Source organism: Chenopodium album, chromosome 14, assembly GCF_948465745.1.
Source record: "Chenopodium album chromosome 14, dcCheAlbu1.1, whole genome shotgun sequence".
Classification (NCBI taxonomy): domain Eukaryota; kingdom Viridiplantae; phylum Streptophyta; class Magnoliopsida; order Caryophyllales; family Amaranthaceae; genus Chenopodium; species Chenopodium album.
The window spans coordinates 10,852,326-10,862,253 of NC_137847.1; the positions used below are offsets into that span (position 1 = coordinate 10,852,326).

The window sequence follows — 9,928 nt, forward strand, 5'->3', positions numbered from 1 at the left end:
CCCCCTCCTTCCTCCCCTACCACCACCAAAATCACCAACCCCACCTGCCCCCACCTGAATACAATCACTACCTCAGCTAGCCTACTCATGCGCCTAGCCTCTTACACCCTCCCTAACCCGATGCCACCCATAGCAGCTTGAAATCATCTCGTGAATTACCATCGTCAGCGGTTGTGCGGTGCCACCTAGCCACTAAAACCTTCGATTCTCCCTCCTTTTTCACTTAAAATTCACAATTCAACTTTAATTTCAGGCCGAAGAATTCTGCCTGAACCCGTGCAATTTTGGGCTGGGTCGACTTTGACAAGGTCTAGTTGGACTTGGACTGTGATAGGAAATGTGAGATAAATTTAGTAGTCTTTGCCAATCAATTGGTTATAGACTTATAGTTCTTCCTACCGGAGTCCATCTCAGCGCACTGCATAGCTATTATGCGTTTACAATGCATATAGGATGACAGAAATAAAAATTGGACAAGCTTTAGAATTAAAAATGAAAAAAGCTGACTGTATAGTGGTATGTTATAATGTACCATTATGCATGTATAATGTACTACTATTTAAAATATAAGTTATCTTAATATATAGTACATGTTGTGTACTACTCGTATTATGCATATAGTGGTACTTTTTGCCATCCTATATCGTTAAATATTTTCTCCCAAAATACCTACCACATGTCACCTATTATGCATATAGTGTTACTTTTTGACATCCGATATGTTTGCTAACAAATAGCAGTTTTGCGCTGATAGTTAACCCTTCCTACCGTACATGCCTTTTTTTTTTTTTTTTAACAAAACCGTACATGGGTTTAAAATATGATCATTTTAAAACCGTACATGGGCTTTAAATATGATCGTTTAAGTTTATCCAACTTTAATTAAGCTAGTTTTATAATACATTTGGACTACTTAAATTTAAGGCTTTTAAGCCTCATAAACCAAGTAAATTAATCCATAAACAACACTACAAGAAGTAGTTGACATTAAACAAAGAGATCAAGTTTTAAAAAAAGCTGGTACTTAACAATCACATATGATATCAAAGATCATGCACCCAATTATATACACTAACATTAATCAAACAGTCTATTTTACCAAATTTAATCAAATTAAAAACCATATATTATAAATATTTTGTCTAACTTGTACAACTTAACATTGGACCGTGCCATCACGCCTTCTCTACGTAACTACAAAATATTGCTTTCACCTCTAAACTCAATTGATAAGCCACCATTTGGCAATTTTTGTGGGACCCTCTCCAATCTGGCAGGAGAAAGATTCATAAGATAACCAAATAATTATAAATTTAATCTTAGTGCTCAACAAGTTAACATTATCATATTACACAATATAGTTCAACTTAAGCAAGTAATTAATAAAATTTGAAGAATTTCTCTAATTAAATTTGTTTATTTCATCTCTTTAATTAACAAGTGTTTGGTTTTGGGAAGGCCTGTTCTTTTGCTCTTCTGTTTGCTCTCTGCATTTGTGTATTTGCGGAAGTAGCAGAATTGCATAAGCAGGAAAAGGCCTAGCTTAATTACTTCATCACAAGAAGTAATTAATAGAGATTATTCAGAGTAATCACTTGCTTATTAATTAGTCTCCATATCTATTAGTCGTGATGGCGGATTTATCCAAAGGTATGTGTATTAAAGTTTCTTAATTCCTTTTATGAGTTTCTTGTTGCTAAGCTAGGTGATATTCGCATATGTTAATTGACAACATGTTGAAGATAAGATTAAGTTAGGGTTTTTAATGTTAAGTTTATATGGTCTTTCTTGTTGCTAAGCTAGCTGATATTCACATATGTTAATTAACAACATGTTGAAGGTAAGATTAAACTAGAGGGTTTTTTATGTTTAGTTTATATGGTCGTCTTTCTTATTGCTAAACTAGCTGATATTCACATACATGTTAAATTGTTAATTGACAACATGTTGAAGGTAATATCAAGCTAGAGGGTTCTTATTATGTTAAGTTTATAGGGTCTAGAATGCCCACAACGGTCTTCCTTGGTGTGTGTAGGCAATAAAACTCAATAGACAACAAGACTAGCTATAATAATGTGCATGCACCTCACATATCGTTATATGCAAAAGAAATACATTATTGTTGGGATAGAAGTTTAGATAGTTATAAGACTTATAACATCATAAAATGTTTCCTGTTGGGATAGAAGTTTAGATAGTTATAAGACTTATAACATCATAACATGTTTCCTTGTATATATGCTCTTACTTCTTCGGTTTTTCTATAATTACATCATGTGATTAATTATTAATTAGATGTGATATAGAATGCCCATCAGCAATCCTCCTTTTTGGTGTGTGCAAGCCTATAAGACGCCGTATGTACCACATACGTTGTAACATATATAAAATACATACATCTCTATTTTTTAAAAACTATAAGTTGCTATAATACTGTATAAATTATTCGGGGTATTGTTTATCTTTTTTTCATCATCTTTTACTAGGATTGAATTTTGGAACTAGCTTTTTTTAAGGCTAAATAGACATAATTAATTATGTTTTTCAATGTGATTTATTTGATTAATAATGGATAAATGGTTGTAACTTGTGTTATGGTTTGAAATAATGAATAGGTAACGATGACAAAAGCGTTACAAAGACAAATAGCTTCAAGCAGATCTTTGGGAAAAGCCCATCACGTACCGTGTCTTCCAAGAAAAGTACAAATCCATTAATTAAGATGTTCACTCGCAGCAAAAAGTTTGGTATTCCCTTATCTTTTACTTGTATTATCCACCCCCACCCCCCACCCCCCCCCCCCCCCCCCCCCCCTCTTTTTCTTTTCCTTAGTTTTAGTATTAGGCATTTTTCCCCTTCAACTTGCAAAGATAATTAATTAATGTGTCTATCAGACAATTAATAAAACGTGTATGGGTTTTATTAGTTTGATTTAATCAACCTTTTATAATAATAAGTTCCCAATCTGATCTATAAGAAAGTCATATATATATATATATATAGTTCCTCCATTCTTTTATTATTGCACCATATAGGTTGGCACACTTTTTTTTGGTAGTAGGAAAAGGGAAGAGAGAGAGGGGTAAAATTACAAAGTTATCCGTGTAATGTAAGCATAAACTAAAGAATCAAGTGGCAAAAGTAAGGGTATATTGAGTATTTGTAGTGTGAACATAGATATTTTATTTCCTAAAATAGAAATGGTGCAATATTTGTGAAACGTCCTTAAAGGGCAAGTGGTGCAATAAATAAAAAACGGAGGAAGTATATATTTTAAAGAATATGATAACTAATTTTAAACAATTGATGATTTACTTATTTTATTCTTCTATCATAATCACATCTAAAAAAGACAAAAATAAGGGTTTGTTCACATTTACTGAATTGGGCTAAACTGAACTGAACTAAATTGAACTGATTGGAGCTGAACTAAATTAAACTGAATTGAACAGAGCTGAAATGAATATTTTATGAGAGAAGGAAATTAGGAGCTAAACTGAACTGAACTGATTGAAGCCGAACTGAATTGAACTGAAGCTGAAGTGAACAGGCCCTAAATCTATTCGGAATAGAATTTGCATTTTCATCTAGTCTTCTTATAACCTAGGAAATAAAAGCCCATAAATCTCTGATATGATCTATTCAGAAGATAGAACTAATAGAAAAGGAAATCTTTGTTAAAAAAAAAAAAGGAAATATAAAGTCTGATTAACATACATAGTTTAAATTTAAAGTGAAATATTATATATTCTATTTATAAAATTGACATCTAATCTTTTACGTACTTGTGATTAATTCAACCATAAACCAATAGCTATATAATTTGCCATCCATAAACGTATTTTGTACTCAAACATCACCTTCTACATACCTTCATATATACTTTTCAACAAAAAAAACCGAATATTCTTGCGCTGAAAATATCTTCTTGTTTACGTACTCTAATTTGATAATTCAACGAGCTCAATTGTACCACAACATGCAAGTATAAGCATTGCGCTCAAAATCCATTGTTGCCGACATATATATAACATAAAATCATAATCGTTTGATTATTATTGTATCATATTCAAGGAAGTCTTTTTTTTTTTTTTTTTTTTTTCCTTTCAAATCTCTCCAATTACTTGTATTTATTAAAGAAAATGTTCCTCTAACCAAGGGCGGAACCGCAGAACCATGAGGGTCATTCCCCTTAGTTTTGGTTATCTATTAAAATTTGGAATAAGATTATGTTTATTTTATTATAGCTGAGTTGGTTTTAGGTAAAAATTGAGTTCTACAGGTCCTAAGTTTAACACTTTTTTTGTAGTTTGGCCCCTAATAAAAATTTCTAGTCCCGCCACTGACTCTAACAATAGATTACATATAGACGCCGGTACATAGAGAATATAAAGTCGAATATCTGATCACGGTTGCTTGTGTGTGTAGATAAGAAAACTGATGGATCGGAGTATGCTGATGAAAGCGACCCAAGTAACACTACTGAAGTTGATACTGAGGTGATCGGAGAAACTGCTCCGGCAACTCTCCTAGAAAAACTGACAGAAGATGCTCCAAAAGTTATTGAAGAAGTGGTTAGTACTTATGCTAATAAGACAGAGAATCTGGCTGCAGAGTTGTAAGTTATATTGCCTTTTCTATATGCCTATCTAATTTTTAAATCATTGGATCATTTTTATTAGGGGGAGAAAGAATTTTTATTTACATAAAAAGAACATTTTTACGTAACGATTTTAAACAAAATTAAATACTAGAACATTTTTATAAAACAAATAAAGGGATTGTATAAAGCACATCATCATACTTTTTAATCTGCATGGTAGGCTTTGGGTTAATCATTGCCCGGATGAAATATCCCCGTATGTACTCGTGGACAATTTATCTTCTGATTAATACTACTCTCTAACTTTTTGTCAATGAAAAAAAGTAAGGTAAAGTACTCAATAAGATTGTTTTGGTGATATATTGCAGGACAAAGGCTATTCCAGTTGTCGAACCCAAAGAGTCTACTCCAGGTAATTTTATATATATATATATATATATATATATATATATATATATATATATATATATATATATATATATATATATATAATTAAGCATGTAATAATGTACTTTTTTAGTGTCAAATTTTATCGCCCTATATATATAATCGTACTACTGGTACTAGTCAATGATCAATGTACTTACTTTCTTATAGTTTGTGTAACACACAATTATGACAATTGATATCCTTATTTTAAGATTAGGTTAATATGATTTTGAGGATTGATATCCTTATTAATTTAAAATTAGATTTCGACATTGAAAAATATAATATAATATTCCCATGATAATTAAATTATCACTCCCTACATATTACCAAAGCTATTATAAAGATAACTAGTTTTATGCCCCGTGCGATGTCCGAATTGTTTATTGAATTTTAAGATAATTTTTTAATGTATATATCAAATTTTAAAATATATTTTGATACAAAATTAGTTACTAATTGATTTGCTTTTATGACAATTTGCTATCTAATAGGCATGTGGTAACTAATAATAATGTTGGTGGAAATGTTCGATTTAATACATTAATAAAAATAAAAAAAAAAATTAGCAAAAAAAATAAATTAAATAAAATTATTGTTCAAAGCCCGTTGGGTTGATCAGAATCCAAAACTTTGGACAAGGGTTGAACATTTCTTGACTCGTAACCTGAAGTGACCCAATTCGAGATGACTCATGATCGACCCGACCCTAATTGACCGGTCTATATAGTAATAAAATTCTATTAGATTGTGAAGTATATTATTTTAACCGATTAGTATATACTATAACAAAAACTTTTGCATGCCCCCGATTTACAATAATTTTATTGTACATCGAACATTTTGCGAAAAGTGACCCTTTTTTCTTACAAAAGTGACCCTTTTTTTTACAAAAGTAACCCATATTTTCACAAAAAGTGACCCTTTTTTTCACAAAAGTGACCCTTTTTCACAAAAGTAATTAAGCTACATATGTAAAACAGAGTATCAAAATCAATAAAAATAAACACAAAAATAACAATAGTCATGAAAAAACATTACAATCACTTAAACAAATCAAAATAATAAAAATCGACATCACATAACAACAAAATTAAAAAAAAAATAAAAGAGAAAATGTACATGCATTTAGATCAACTTCATCAGAAATTGGATTAGTGAAGATCCACATCACGTAGCTAGCAACAAAATTACAAAAAATTACTGAAAAAAGGTTTGATAAAAGATGACATCATGTGGCCAGAGAAGGGTTTCTTACTGGTGCAGTGGGTGTGGGGTGGTTAGTGGCCGCATTTAGATCAACGTCATCAATCAGATAAGTAGTCTTCTTCTTCATTGCATTGTTCATGAGTAAAATTACTGAAAAAAGATGAAAGCAATCGAATTAAAATGTCTAAAAATCAAGAATAAAATTACAGCATACTTGGATAAAGAAGGAAGATAGCAAATTAAGAGAGAGAAAGCTTAGCTTGAATCGCCGAAAAAACGGAAAGGATGAGAAAGAATGTCGAGGAGAGAGAAAAGTAATGTTATAATTTTGGGTGAAAAAATTTTCGCACGTATGAAGGAGGGATAACTTTTCTCTTTCATACTGCCATATAATAAATAGTGTACACCGGACTTTTTTAAACATTTGTGATATTATAAATAGATGTTTTACGCTTTGAACTACTTCCTTCGTTCCAAAAAATATTGTGATATAAAAAAAAATTATGTGATAATTTTTGAGAATTATAATCTATTAATTTTTTTGAATAAAATTATAATTCAATTTGTACATCTGAAATATTGGTATTTTATCGAAAATAAAACTCTAAATTAACAATTTTATCCTAAAATTCTATTAAAATAGAATTCTAAACTAACTTGTTTATCTTATGAAGTCTATTTAAATCTATTCAATATGGCGCGACACTTGGCAAAAAGTTAGAACGCCAAGTGTCGCTGCCTCGTGACCTGCCTAAAAGTTTAGCTTTATATATTAGTTATATGATAAGCAACGTTGATGGACGTGATTGCAGCAATTGAAGAGAAGAAGAAGCCAGAGTTCTTTAGCAAAATAAAGAATGGAGCTGAAAAGGCCAAGGAAGAGCTACAAAGTAAAGCCAAGGAAGAGCTAAAGAAGGTAGAAGGCGGACTTACGGAAGCATACAAAGCATTCACATCAACATACAACAAGGCCACAACAATTGAGCAACAACCTATAGATGACAAGAAACTCCAAGATGTCAAAGAGGTCAAAACCGATGAAGCGGCGAACGTGCCTGTGCCATTGTCGAGTCCAACTCCAACAGGGCTAGACCATCAAGATGATAATGTTGTGGCTGCTACCAGGGTGGCTGAGCCAACAAAAACGGAGGCAACGACAACGACGACAACAACGGAGGTAGCTAGTCAGCCAGGAGATAACCCTGAGAATAAGCAAGAGGTAAATTGTTTCACTTATTTGGCAGAAGAGCTACAAAAGGTGTGTGCAACATGGAACAACAACAACAACAAGCAGGACAACAACAAGAAAGAAGAATAGTGTTTTATATTTTAATTTTTTTGCATGGATATATGTAAATGTATCCAATGGTGTATAATTGGTTTTAATTTTAATTTTAATTTGTAATTTTAACTTTGTATTGAATTGGTTACAAGGTTGCATGTATAACCTTGTTGGGTGTGGAATGATTGCAAGGATACTTTGTGAATACCATGATATTAATTGATCCTTTTGTTATATTTTTGTGCATGTAATTGTACGTAAAGAAGAAATTTCATAGTTATCGATGTATTTATAATTAATTGCTCCGTGTACCTTTTTCCTTACAGTAAAAAAAAAAAAAAAAAAAAAAAAAAAAAAAAAAAAAAAAAAAAAAAAAAAAAAACTAGTCTCAATACTCTCAAATAAGACTAGTACATTATATGGAGTAATTTCTTTATTTACTTGTTTTGGGCAAAATTATTGTTGTATTACATATATTTTTTAATTAAGTAATGCTTAGTAGTTCAAAAGATAAATAATACTTTTTTTTATTTTTTTTATTTTAACTATTTTGAATTTTGTGTACCTAACATTTGGCAATCATACTATGAAGTATTTGCAATTTTGCATACACTCCATGACTCTTTGTTTATGAATATGATTTCTTATTGTATAATAATAAATTGAATCTAATTATTACAATTTACAACCAAAATCAACATATATAGTTGCAAAAGCCAATCCCTTATACACCTTTTCTTGAAGTGGTCCAGTTAAGTTATTTTGCATTACTAATATAGTATTGAAGTTAATTTTCATATGAAAATAAAAGTTTATAATTTATTTATCAAATGGAAAAATCATAAATAAAACTTTTTATTAAATATGGACCAACAATTGTTAATATAATTATGAAGATGACACGTTGATTAGATATTTTTGTTGATTTAGTTACGGTTTTATCAAAAAATAATGTGTAGTTTAAAGATATGACATGTTCATTAATTGTTTAATTACAATACCAAAAATAAAGCGGGAATAAACATATGCAATCTCTATTATATAACGGAAGGGGAGAGGGAGAGTAAAAAGTTGGTGCCCAATTTTGACAAACCATTGTAGCAAATGTTACATTGAAGATGAATCTTATTATATAATTATTTTTCGGAAATTTTAATTTGGTGCCATTGTACTTGGGCTTTTCAATTTGGTACTCAATTTTTATTTTTATCTGACAAATTAGGGAGAAGAGAGAATAGAATGACTTTCTATTACTTGATTATTATTCATCAATAGGTTGAGTATTTATATAAAATCTAAGCTCATAAGATAAATATTATTCCTAAAAGATATACTAGCCTAACCATAAACCCTAAAGATATATTCAAAAAATGATATATTAAAATAAATATCCTAAATATATTATTCTTTTAATGATATCTACGGAAAATATATCACACATATATTTTCCGATATCTCATATGTCTAACACCCTCCCGTAATCGTAACGGCAGTAACACGAACGTTACGATTAGAAATTCTTCTTTTGTTGAAGTCGATATGTACTCTCTGGTGATGTCGCCTTCAATTTTTTTTTTTCTTCAATGATGAGAACGTTCATCTTTTTCGAACTCATCAATCATCAAGCAAGAACGTCATTCTTTTCAAACCTAAAAATATAACAATTTTGGTTTTTCTAGAGCAAAACCGAGCTCCAATCAAATTGGTTTTTCAGAGTAAACCAAACTCGAATCTCTTATTGGTTTTTTAGAGTAAACCACACTCAAATCTCTTTTTGGTTTTATTTTAGAGCAAAACCAAACTCAAATTCAAAAGAGCAAAATCATGGTCAACCCTATCTCACGGCACAAGGAGAACCATCTTATGTACCTTCTCTCACGGTACAAGGAGAATCAATATATTCCCTGTCTCACGACACAAGGAGAACCGAAAATCTTTCCTTTAAAAAAAAAAAAAAAAAAAAAAAAAAAAAAAAAAAAAAAATCTATCTTCATCTTTGAGAGTCAAAGACACACCAACAACTTAATTTTGATCTCAATGGTTAGAAAAGCAACGCATGAAATGCCTTCCATTCACTCACGAAAGGTTTTTTTTTTTTCTTTTCCTTTTTTTTTTAAAAAAAATACTATTATTTTGGTTAATGGTTTATCCCACTGGTGGGTTTAATTTTCTAACCCACCGGCAGGAGGAAATTTTTGTGAACATTCCCAAGATCTAACCTGCTCTGATACCATGACAAATTAGGGAGAAGAGAGAATAGAATGACTTTCTATTGCTTGATTATTATTCATCAATAGGTTGAGTATTTATACAAAACCTAATCTCATAAGATAGGAAATAATATTCCTAAAAGATATACTAGCTTAACCATAAACCCTAAAGATATATTCACAAAATGATATCTT

At 30.6% G+C, this 9,928-nt stretch overlaps 1 protein-coding gene across 1 annotated transcript; it reads left to right on the plus strand.

The window, feature by feature from the left end:
* Window positions 1-4,176: 4,176 nt before the first annotated feature.
* LOC145577768 (uncharacterized) lies at window positions 4,177-7,559 on the plus strand. The gene is made up of 4 exons (XM_081635218.1): window positions 4,177-4,201; window positions 4,429-4,618; window positions 4,972-5,015; window positions 7,054-7,559. Exons 1-4 carry the CDS (start codon window positions 4,177-4,179, stop codon window positions 7,557-7,559), a joined length of 765 nt encoding a protein of 254 aa, XP_081491344.1.
* The last annotated feature ends 2,369 nt before the right edge of the window (window positions 7,560-9,928 follow it).